The sequence below is a fragment of the Cavia porcellus genome, unplaced genomic scaffold (genome assembly GCF_034190915.1).
Source record: "Cavia porcellus strain 051 isolate PalLab524CR breed Dunkin Hartley unplaced genomic scaffold, mCavPor4.1 scaffold_21, whole genome shotgun sequence".
NCBI classification, from domain to species: Eukaryota; Metazoa; Chordata; class Mammalia; order Rodentia; family Caviidae; genus Cavia; species Cavia porcellus.
The window spans coordinates 64,414,545-64,427,287 of NW_026947504.1; the positions used below are offsets into that span (position 1 = coordinate 64,414,545).

Below are 12,743 nucleotides of genomic sequence, written 5' to 3' on the forward strand. Positions count from 1 at the left end.
CAGCTTTGTCTCTTAACATGTGCGCGTCCCTTTTGACGCATTTCCGACCGGCCCCACGGAGCGCGGGCCCTTGGTTCCGGAGCGGCGGCCTGCAGCTGCCGGTGACAACGCCCTGGCTCGCCAGCTCCGGCCGCCGCCCCTCTAAACTTCCGCGACGCTTTCGCAATCTGGTCAAAATTCTCAACTCTGTACCACCATGACCACATCAATCTGCCCAACCTCGGACTTCAAAACGACAAATCCTCCGGGGACTCGATTCCGTAAAAATCAAAGAGCACCACGAAAGCAGGCGGCCAGCGACTAAGGTCCTAGTTTCCCACCGGCCTGGGATAGACTGCGGGGCACCGCGGGGCCGCTGGGGCCACGCCTATCTCTGACGTCACGAAGCGCGCCGGGCAGCGACTGCTGGACTTCGGTCGTCATCTGGGTGCGCCGGCCTGGCCGTTGCTTATCAGTTGCTAGGGGCAGGCTACAGCCGAGTCGCTCTGTCAGGATCATGCCTGACAGGAACAGATTTCCAGGGCAGCTGAGGCCACTAGGCTTGGATGAAAGAAGCAGGACAGATGCAAAATCTGGAGAGCGAGGGAGCTGGGCGATCAGTCAGTACCCAGACGGGCAGCATGACGGGTGAGTGCCTGCGACCCTGCTTCTCCCCTACGCGCCCCCCGCCGTTGAGCTCCGGGGTCTCTGCCTTCCCCACTTCGTCTGCCCTGCGGTTCCTCGGTGGCTCATCCTCCGCCATGGTGACTTCCCCTCAGAGATATTATCTGCCCCGCCCCACCCACTTTCTAGATACTTGGAATTGAACCCTGAGTTACATTCCTACTTTTTTTTTTTAAGATTCGGGGAGCGGCGTCTCTCAAAATTGCCCAGGCTGGGCTCGAACTCGCCTGCCTCAGCCTCCCGGATTGCTGGGCTTCCCGGCAGGCGCCACCGCGCCGGGCTACTCCGGCTCTTAAAAGTATTCGTTGCCTCCCGTTACTGTTCCTTGAGTGACCGAGAGCAGACGTCTCGGGGTTAAAGAACCTAAAGATTTCTTCAAGTCATGCTTTCGCCTTAATTTCCAAGTCAAAGGCACATGACACTTCACGGTGGAAGCATTTTTAGGCAGTGTTCCTCATCTCTGCCTTTGTAACAACGCCTGAACAAAAACCAAAGATAAGCTTGCACCACCACGACGTCAGAAGCGAGGGCTTTTCCCCCACATTCTTTGGGTCGTTTCCATAGCTACAGACATCGGTTGTGTTATTTTTTTCTGTCAGGTGAGGACCGGAAAAAGGGCCTAACTTTGCAAGTGCCTCTGGAGGTCACTGCCAGGGAGACTGTGAAGTCTGCTACTAAAAGCTGTGATTCTCATCTGCTGGTCCATTTTCTCTTTTCTCTGCTAAAGCTGCGGAACTAAAACTGCAGCATCCGACTGACTTTAATTGCTCTTTTCATCATCATTAAAATTTAAAGTATTTGGCCTCTCTTTTACAGGTCAAATACCAAGGCTTTCTAAAGTCAACCTCTTCACTCTGCTCAGTCTGTGGATGGAACTCTTCCCAGGAGTAGAGGCCCAAAGGCAAAAATCTCAGGTATAATTTGTTTTCACAGTTTTTACCTTAGAAAACCAGTGACCTGAAATTCGATTTTATTGTTTTAGTTGCAGTCACACTGAAAACTTCGGCAAACCCTAAGTTTTTTTTTTTTTTAGTAAATTTTTTTTTGGTACTGGAATCAGACTTACAACTTCATGCTTGCCAGGCAGCGCATGTGCCACTGAGCTAAACCCCTGCTTTAAACCGTAGGTTTCAGAAAAACCTTTGTTGTTTACTGTGATTCTTGTAACTCACAGTGCTAATAGCTCATCTTTCCAATCTAAAAATAGAGTAGTCATTCAGACTGTGTCATGTTTATTAGATGTGTTCTATTTGTATGTTAGGCCAATAAGATTATTGTCAATACCACATAATTTATTACCCAATTATATGTTGGTATTTTATCGAAGTCATTTTCCTGCTTGTGTGACCTGTATTTTGCTTTTGGGGGGGTACTGGGGTTTGAACTCACAACCTCACACTTGGCAGGCAAGCTTTTGCACCAATGAGCTAAATCCCCAACCCCTTCAGTGACCTGTAAATTGCTTAAAGTTAGGGACCATATCTCATGTATCTTAGTATCCCCTTTAAAATCTTTTATTAACAGTTAACTTACTGATACTAATTGGTTTCTTCTTTTATGTAAGTCCTTTTTTTACTCTCAGATGATCAAAGCAATTTAGAAGTATATTAAGAATAATCATACACACTGGCAAGCACAAGGCCTGTGTTCAATTCCTATTACCAAAAAAATAAAAAATAATCATAAAAACTAATATATCAGAAGTGTAGCATCTCTTTATTTCTTTACCATTTCCTGTGGTATAGTTTTTCCAGTTTAACTGCATATAGAATATGAGCACCAACCATATATAATTGGGTGATAAATTATATGGTATTGGCAATAATCTTATTGCCTTACCAATGTATAAATACCATATACATAATTAACATGGCAGTCTAGGAGAATGACATCTGTTTTAAATTGGAAAAATGAGTTATTACTACTGTGAATTACAAATATTAGGAGAAAAAATGTTTTTAAGCTAAAGTAATAAGATTATTTCACTTCAATTCTGCATTCCACTTTTGCTATACAGAGTAAGTCACTAAAATTTCAAGATGCAGTTTGATGTATATAGTAATTGTGTTGGAAATATTGCTTTTGACATTTTTACCAACATTTTGTTTTTTAAAAAGTGTTTATAAGTTACCAAAATAATGTATGCCCATTATTTGAAAAGTGTGCAAAATAATTCTTCATATTTTTACCATCTAAAGACTAACCTTTTTGTATTATCAATGTTTATTTCCTTTACTCATTTGAGAACATTTAATTTTAGAGCCTACCCTTTTCAGCTAACATAAGAAAATACATATATTGCAATATTATAAACATTAAGGCAGCAATTTAATCTAGGGCTGTAAAGATAGCCAGTTTTTCTTTTGTTGTTGTTTGTTTGTTTATTTGTTTGTTTTTTGGTTTTGAAGCCAGTTTGCCTAGGTTCAATTCTTGGCTTTTATCTCCTACAGATTGTGTAATTTGTGGTAAGTTGCTTTATTTCTGTGGTAACTTTGTTATTGCACTCGTACATACTACATGAAATGTTTATGAGCAGGGAATGAATTAATATGTATAAAACTCCAAAGTGCCTGTGCTTTGTGCTCTGTGTTAGGATTTAATAAATTAAAGGTGTATTAGTGGTCTATCTATTCTTTTACTGGATATTTAAATTGTAATTTTTGCAAATCTGAGTGTATTATAATCACTTCCAAATATAGCTGAGTTTTTCTGTTATCAAATATTTACACTGTTTGGGTACTCTTTAAGGATTCTTCATAGTATACATTAAGTATAAAACTAAAATATTCTAGCTGGGTGTGGTCTTGTGTACGTGGTACCTAGCAGGCTGAGGCAGAGAGACTGTCATGAGTTTAAGGCCAGTCTGGGCTACAGAGTGAGTTCAAGGTCAGCCTGAACTACATAATGAGACCTGTCTCAAAAACAAAACAAAAAAATTAGGAATTTTTAAGAGAGCAGGACAAAATTAAATGAGTGAGAGGGAAAGTAATTGTTTATGAGATATGAGGTGATAAACTGATTAAAAATTTTGAGTAGAAATCAAGCACTATGAAAATGCCTATCATTTAAAATAATTCTTCTAGTTCATAGGTCTTCATTTTAGTTTGTTAGAGTTTAACAAAATTCCCTTATATCTGAAGGTTAGAGTACTTCTTTGTTCCCTTATTTTTCTCTACACGTCTCATACTGTTCATTTCCTCACATTGTGGCCTCTGGTACTTTTTATGTGAAGGTGCCCCTTGCTTCCTTTACTTCCTATTGTACTTAAGCTCCATTCTTAGGAGATGGGTTTTCTTAAAGACTTCTCCTTGGAAGTTGTTCCTTCTGTGGAATCCAGCATTTACTTCATGCAATTTAGTCTAACATTCACCAAGTTTCCCACTCATACTTTAAAATTTTCCCCAATTTATTAACACACCTACTTTGGGGTTCACAGAATTCAACTATTTTACTTTGTCTTAATTTACTCATACATAGTCACTTTCCATAAGATCAGTGTAAGGTTGCACCCTGAGCTATATGGCTGGCACTTAGCAGGATTGGATGAGTACTTGTTGACGTGAAAGCCCCAATACTTCTTTCTACTTCAAGTTTCACGTTCAAAGCAGGCTTTGGACATCCGTGTATGTTTTTGTAAATTGCTGCTATAATAAATTATCACAAAGTCCATGACTAAAATGTTTGTTATACAATTCTGTAGCAAAGTTCAAAATGAGTCTCCCAGCCTTTTCCAGCATTGGAAACTCTTACTTTGCTGAGCTCATGGCTCCCTCTTCCTTCAAAGCCACTAATGACCTGTTGAGTCTTTCTGTATCAGCCTGATTTCCTGCTTCCTTTTTTTGAATATAATGACCCTTGCAATAACATTGAGTCTACTGATAATCCAGGATAATCTCCCCCATCACAAAGTAGATGATTAGCAGCTTTAATTCCATCTACAACCTTAATTATCTTTTGTTATGAAACATAACATAGTCACAGGCCTCAGGGCCCCCTTATTTGTATATCACAATCCATATGTAATACCCTTGCTGCATATTTTCTTATCTTTTCAACTCCAATTAACTTACCTCTATTCTGCTTTAGTCCTTCATAGCTATGACTACCCTTTACAATTTTCTGTCATTCAAAATTGCTCCAATTCTGGAACTGTAAACTACCAATTTTTTTCTAATGACAATTTCAACCCGATATTATGGGAAAGTATAGAAAGCAATTATAAAGCCTTATTTACTGGCTTAAATACAGTTTGAACTTGATTCCTGAAAAAGGGGAGCTCAGTGTAGAGTTCCATCAAGGAAAAAAGAAAAGAAAAGAGAAATGTTCCAAAGCCAAGGAAACCAACCTTTAAATACAGAAATAGTGAATTAACAATATTGATCTTTTCCTCCCTTAATCTGGTTTTAACTAGAAAAATGAAGAGGGAAAGTGTGGCCCATCAGGAGATAATGAAGAGATGGCCAGTGTATCAACTGACAAAAAACAGGTGAACTTTTGTGGTGTTTTAAATGACATATGTGCATAAAGCAAAAGCAATGATATAAAGTGGAATAAAAGACCCTCTTATAGTCCGATTCCCTGGTTCCCTGTTCTTACTTCCAGAGGAGTGTGTTCTATGGTTTTCTAAAAGCCCTCTGTGCTTTACTGGTCTATATGTCTCTTCTGTTTAAAAAAGAAGATCTGAGATTGTTATTTGATGTATTCTGATATTTTGCTTTTTTGGGGGGGGTAGCGACATTTTGCTTTTTAAAAAATTTTTCAAATTTACTCTTGATCTCTTTTAATATTAACTTATATAGATGTGTGGAGAGAATCACCCTTCTATAGTCGTTTCACATGTCTATGAGTCTTGTTGGTTATGCTGAGAATACAAGGTCCCAATTGTTCGTGATATAGGCTGTTTCTCAGAGTTATGTTTGCAGTACTTAACATTGAGGGTGAAGGTATTGTCTTCCTTTTAGACAAAGAACAGGGTTTACTGTGAAACAGTGGGGTCCCCAAACTCAGTGTTCCTCTTCTATAATATGCTCCATTGCATGTCCAGGCAGCCATCTGGGCCCATCTGCACCCATCTGCATTACCCTTCCATGGGATTTGAGGGAATGAGCTGTGCTGTGAATAATAACCTAGAGTTTCATGTCTGCTGATATCCCAGGAACAATAACAGGTAGTTCGTAAGTAGGTTACAAATCAAAACCCAGACCTGAAAGATGAGCCTTGTTTTTCTGATGCTGCATATTATTTCCTTGTTACTTTAATGTTTTGAGATTTGTAGGGATTCTGATGCATTGGATACCAAAAACGAAAACAAAAACAAGCATTCATTTACTTATTTATTTATATTTTGTATTTTGAGGAGTCCTACTATTACCCAGACTGTCTTAAACTCTTGGGCTCAAGTGACCATCCTGCTTCAGCCTCTCAAATAGCTGAAGCTACAGGCATGCACCGCGTACTAGCATAAGTATTTATATTTTGAAAAGAATACATTGTTGATGAAACTTCCAGATTAGTTTTGAGAATAAGTCTCTAAAATGCCTAATAAGGATATAGAAATATTTGTCTCAATATTTAAATGATTTTGTTATAAAAAACACAAAGGGGAAAAATACTGAATTGCCATTAAATATACTAATTTGTATGCAAAACAGACTGTCCTCTTTTGCTCATGTTTTAGCTTAAGACTCTAACTAACATTGTGTAAATGACTTGTCAAAATGATAGTGAAACAGTCAACATCCAGGACAGTAATTCATTGAAAAAAATTCTTAATAGTTGTATTAAATGGAAGTGCTACAATGGAATGCAACCTAGCCTATGGTTTGTTTTTGTCTCAAACTTAATATTTTGGCCTCCCTAGCCAGAAACAATGAAGATATGTATGTATGTATATTTTTCACATTTCTTAAGAATAATTTTTTAGAAATGGTCAGGGTTTTGTAATCAAAACTTCAGGGTGTCTTGTCTTATTTATGGCTGCCTAACAGTACACTGCCTACTTAACAGACTAAATCTTAACTGACTAAATCATTTAGTCGCAGCTACTTCCATTGGTCTCATTGATTTAGTTTAACAATGTGGACTTTGGCACCAAGATCTTCCAATAAGGGATCATCAGTTAGTTTTCTGGAGTGACCAATGGTAGACTGGTTTTTTTTTTTTTTTTTTTTTGCTTCATGTAGAAGTGATTTTTTTAGCATTATTATGTTTTATCTAATATTAATATTGTTACATCAGATTTTTTTTTAGGTCAGGCCACTTTTTAAAAAACTTTTGGACAATCTTTATTAGTATGTTTTCAAAGATATATATAATCCTGAGCATATTTATCATTTACTCTTTGCAGTTTACATGTATTTTGTTCTAGACTCTGTGTGAGTACATTTTTATACTAGTCAGCAACATAAATAATTTAAAATATTTGTCTTAATCATTGGAATCACCAATTAACTTAAATCATCTCATTGTCTAATTTTACTGTGTGAAAGACTTTAGAATATTACTTTTCAAACAGCAATTTCTTTTAAAAACTGCAAAGATGGCCAGTGCAAGAGCTGATTCCATAAATTGTAGCATTTTTTTTAAGAAAACTGTGTTGCTCTTTATCTCTGACCTGTTTTCTGGAATAATTTGGATAATCATCAGTTATGTTTGAGAAGAATGGTAAAAGTGCCTTTTATCTTAACATTTTAACTAGTGCAAAATGTCATAGACTCCTCATGTATAAGTGGCACATAATACAGACTGATGTACATTAAATTCCATGAATCCAGACCAGATTTACTATAACTAGCAAATGAAAAGACAACAATGAAAGACAAAAACTCCTGAGATCATTGAGAAAAGGCATTTATCCAACATCTCCTACTGTGGACAAATGAATATTTTCAGTCTCATATTTTAAATTACTATCAACATATTGTATCTTTCTACAGGCAGCAAGAACAAAAGCATAGAGTATCTAGAAATGTTTCTTTGACAAGAATGTCATGTTTTTGAAAGTACACTCAAATTGCCTTCCGAATGAGGTCATTACAATCTTAGGTTCAGGCAAAAAAATAAATATTGTCCGTTTTGATACTCTAATAAAATGTAAGAATAAATGTGAAATTATTGTGGAAATATTTATAAACACTTTTTGGGAGCACTTGCAGGTTAGCAAGTAATGGAATAACTGAAACAGAACAGACGTGATATAATATGTAAGATTTGGTGACAAATCCAAAAATATCCTTAATGGCTTTAAAAAAGCATAAAAACACAGTTTTTATCTTTTTTAGTTTGAAAATTCAGCACCAAAACCAACTGTTTGCACATAATGCAGTGCAATTAGCACTTATTTGAAAAGGACTCCCCAAGTTGTTTGTTTGGGTTTTTTGTTTGTTTCTTTGTTTTGTTTTTTTGAGACAAGGTCTCACTGTGTAGTACAGGCTGGCCTTGAACTTTAGCCCAGGCTGACCTCAGTTTCCCTTGTGCTAGGATTACAGGGGTATGACTTCTCCAAAGTCTTGAAACTGTTATACATTAACCAGAATGGAATCCATTTGAATAAATGATTTAAAGGTGTCCAGAGTATTTTATCAAGAACTACTAGACACTCCCACCTGTGTCACTGAATCATAAGCAAATTTATGCAAAACTGTTCTGAATAACTTTTTTTTTTGTACCAAGGTTCAAACTCGACCTCATGCTTGCCAGGCAGGCGCTGATGTTGCTGAGTTAAATCTCCAGCTTTGAATAATTGACTCTTAAGGCTCCCCAATAACAAGCTCAGATGAGACAGACCAAACCTAAGAAATAAGTAATGGTCCCAGAAATGTAGATGGCATGAGATTGTCTTGCAAAATCTTGGGTGCTAACAGTTAAACCCAACTCCAAAGAGAATACTTATTATTCCAATGGTAGTATATGCACTACCATTTTAATTATTGTTAAAAATATTCTAGCATTTCTGCCACAGGCCCAAGTAAAGCTAGGCCTTTGGAACCAAGATGGGTAAAGCAGTCACCACCTAGGCTCTGGTGGCCACTGCTTTGGCTGCTGCCTATGGGCACCATGCATAGAGAGGATGTTGTACTCTTGGTTTCAAAATGTACAGGAAATGGATTTAACTTAAACTTGGGTCAGATTATTAGTACTACAACTGAAATTCCTAAATAGAGTGGCCACGTGTGCAGTCAACTCTGCAGTGTATGTTGTGTACCAGTTGATTGAAGATCTGAAGCAGCTGTGGTTTGGAAACAGAACGGATATATTAGGCTGCATCCTGGTAGTTGAATTTTTCAGCCTTGCTGCCTGTTACAAACATGGGCCCCTGTGGTGGTTCTTGGTTCTGAGCTTTGCCAGTGTGGCCATGCCTCATTTCTCTTACTTGGTGATCATTCTCCTCAAGTCCTCCTAGATTCTCCGTTATCCACTGAAAACATTGAGTTACATGAAGCGGAGAGTGAAGCAGTGGTTCGCACCAGAATGGCTGATGCTTAAGCGCCTCACTGAAGATGAGTGCAGGAAGCAGGCAGCCAGTGCTCTGGACGACCGGTGCCGGGTACTCTGCTGATCTGACCCCAACCTGGCTGGCCATCTCCAGACTCCAGGTTCCTAAAAACTTTGTAGATTTTGTTCTTGCAGCAAGCAAACTACCTGTTGTTTAAGAAGTCAGTCTGCGCGAAGAGCAGTATATAGCCTTGGGGTACCTTCTTGGAATAGCAAATTTTTTTTTGGTACATGTTTTCAATACCTAATGTTTACATTCCTTGTGGTGAGTTGGTTTGTATGCATAACACATCTTAAATCATCTTTCATCTCCTTTTCCCCCTTTCTTCCATTTCTTGATCCCCTTATTTGAGATTTATCTCTTCACTTCTTATTATCTTTTATTTTGCTCCTTATTTATACTTTAGTTTCTCATATAAGCGAAACTATGCTTGTTAACCCACAGTCTAACCATCTCTCTGTGTGTTGACCTCCCTCTGGGAAAGGAATTAAGTAAAGGACAAGAATACTGTTAAACTACAGAACTTCTTTAATGAAGAGTGAAAGAAGCATGTGCTATGGAGAAAAATAAGCCCTAATGGGAAGGAAAATAATCTATATTAAAAGAGAACTTACTATTCTTGGTAAATTCTGCTAGGTGAGCACCAAGATTCTGTGACATTCATTGCCACTTTCCACGAATAAAGACTTTCATTAGGAATAAGGGAAACACATTGCTCTTCAAGAAACCAGTAAACATGATAGGTACCTTGTCAATACCAGGGTACCAAACCCCCTCTTAATACCTGAACCTGTCACAAGACCACATTATTCTACTTCAGTTTCCTCATCAATGCTGAATAAGACCTGATATGTATTACACTAGTGTTTTACAAAGTATAATCCTCAGGATACTAAAAAATTCTAGCCAGTACAGGATTCTAAGGTCAACAAAGGTCGATACAAGGTTAAATCGGTGCACTGCAGATCTGAGTTTTTAGTAATGCTCATATATATTGAAATGTGGGGTGTTAAATAATTTGTCCAAGACTGCAAAACTAATGCCAAGGCACCACAGATAGAAGTCTTTGGTGGTGCTGTTTTTGAGACAGGCTCTCACTATGCTGTTCAGGCTAGACTTGAAGTCAGTAGGAAGCACAGGTTGGCCACAAACTCACAGTGATCTTGCTACCTCAGTCTTCTGAGTGCTGGGATTACAGGTATGCAACACTACATATGGAAAGTTTATAAAAGTTTGGGTAAAACTTTTATATGCATACATAAGGACCAGAAGTTAGAATTATTTTATGCATTTTTTTGTGTTGAAATCAAAGGCATTTAACCTTTTTGTGATAAAAATTTTGAGATTCATTAAAAATTATTTATATTTATTTGTAATAATTTCCTACAAAATAGATTTGTGATATTATAGGAACAAATCTTTGTTTCTTGACTCATGATAAATGCTAAGACAAAATAAGAACTGAGTTTTGACCTGGAGGAAAGGAGACTGAAATACAGATCTGGGGTTTGAACACAGCAAAACTATATGGGTTAAAATGTTGCTGAATTAATTCTTGGACAGTCCAACTTGCCTTTTTTATGATGAGATCATAAAAAAATGAGAAATTCCTTTGGTTAAGAGAAATGTAGTAGGGAAAGGACATACAATGTTTGCTTTCCTGAGCCAAAGTGAGTACAGCTTTTCTAAATTGTTACTGTGTAGCTACACATTGGGATCTTGCTAGACAGATTTTCAAATCCTATTACTGTTTGCTCTTTGAAGCAGTGTCTCAGCATTTGCAGGTCTACTTTTGCCAGACATTTTTTAATATTAGAAGTCTTGCCTTTATTAAAAATAAACTTCACTTATTCAATTGGTACCTTTCTGTAGACTGATATACTTTAAATAAAGTATATCTTCCATTCATTTTTATGATCATGATTATTGTATAAGCATAAATAGGATTTCTGCTATCAATCTTGTTAGTGTAAGCTGATTTTTATTTTTTATAATTATATTTATTTGTGATGTGTATCATATACATCAACACTTGGGCTTATTCTGCTCACCTCTTGAGAAGAGACAGTTTGTGTCATACAGACTTGTGGGCTCACAGGCCAGTGTAACTACACAGTAAAAACAGCTCACAAAAGAGAAAAGAACAACTGTTCCAGGATATTGTTTTTCGAGGAAGTCATGCATTTGCCCATTTCTGTTACATGAGTACTGTGGGAAGCTGAACAAAAGCATTACTGGCAAAAATAAATAAATAAAAATTTTAAAGACAGAATTTAAGACTACTTTAGTTCTGCCTTTTACCATCTGTGGATTATTCGGAAAACCATGTGAACTCTCTGGGCTTGATTTATCCATATGTGAAAAAAAAAGTTTTTCTGATTTTTCTATTATCTAGAAGCTTAATGATAAGTATTCCTAGATTATGTGCTGTAAATATTCCTAGATTATATGCTATAAGAAACACATCAAACTGACTTGTTGCTCTTGCCCTTTAGTAGTTTAAAATGTATCCTTTCACTGGAACCAAATAATGCTAATTACACACTTGTTGGGTCAGTAGAGTCTCCGTTTTGAAAACTTCTGATCTAAAATCAACACAATAGTATGAGGCAGTCTTTTAGACTCAGTGAGATATGTACATCCATATAAACTGTGTTCAGATAAAGAATTAAATACAGAGAACTAAAGATTTCATTAATAAATTAAGTATTACCCATGATATGAGATGTTATAATTAATAAATTATTATTTTGTATCAATATAGGTGAAGAAAACTGGTCTTGTGGTGGTGAAAAACATGAAAATTGTTGGTCTCCATTGTTCTAGTGAAGATTTACATGCTGGGCAAATTGCTCTTATTAAACATGGGTCAAGGCTGAAAAACTGTGATCTTTATTTTTCCAGAAAACCATGTTCTGCTTGTTTGAAAATGATTGTAAATGGTAAGTGCAGATAAGGCTTTTTTGGGGATTAAGAGCTTTTATCTGAGAACAAACAGGGAGACAACTTGCCTAAATACCACAGAGATAATTTGGAAATATAAATACATGTCTGAAGATATTTGACATTTTATGAAAAGAAGAGTTAGAAAACATAGTCTCAGATTCCAGCCTTAGCTCTGCCCACTAATCAGTTAAGTGATTCTGAGTAAATCCGTATACTAAAGCTAGCTACTGTGTCAAAGAAATCCCAGAATTTCAGTGACTTAATGCAGGAGACTTCGCCCTTGTAATAGTCTAGGGCAGGTGCTGCTGAGCAGCAGACAGCTTTTCTCCATGTGACTGAGTCACAGGCCCAAGCATCTTACATCTTACTGCAGTTGTCATCCTGCATCCTTGCTTAAGTCCCTTGCATTCAGAGGCAGCCTGAGAGAGACAGAGCAGAGAAAGCACACCTTCTTAAAAACCTTGGCCTGGGAGTGCTGGGGATATAGCTCAAGTGGTTGGGTACTTGTGTGACATACGTTTGATCCCTAGTACCACAGAAAAAAGAAACAAAATCCAATCTGGAAGTTGCACATCATTTCTGTTCATTTCCATTTCGAAAACAATACACCTTGGTTGGACATCTATCTCCTGACTATTAT

The 12,743-nt window shown here is 37.3% G+C and overlaps 1 protein-coding gene across 10 annotated transcripts in view; it reads left to right on the forward strand.

The window, feature by feature from the left end:
* The first annotated feature begins 363 nt into the window (after nucleotides 1-363).
* Cdadc1 (cytidine and dCMP deaminase domain containing 1) overlaps nucleotides 364-12,743 on the forward strand; it is a 52,745-nt gene continuing 40,365 nt past the window's right edge. For 6 of the 10 annotated variants that reach the window (XR_010041836.1, XR_010041835.1, XR_010041834.1 and 3 more), the window contains exons 1-4: nucleotides 364-627; nucleotides 1,480-1,577; nucleotides 5,075-5,149; nucleotides 11,922-12,099. Coding sequence is in view for 7 of the 10 variants with exons in the window: in XM_003477485.5 (XP_003477533.1) it covers nucleotides 546-627; nucleotides 1,480-1,577; nucleotides 5,075-5,149; nucleotides 11,922-12,099 (433 nt within the window). In the remaining 3 variants the exon portion in view is untranslated. Of the gene's footprint in view, nucleotides 628-1,479; nucleotides 1,578-5,074; nucleotides 5,150-9,055; nucleotides 9,258-9,290; nucleotides 9,794-11,921; nucleotides 12,100-12,743 lie in introns of those variants that run through there. The other 4 variants (XM_013140953.2, XM_013140952.3, XM_063232804.1 and 1 more) reach the window with 4 other exon arrangements.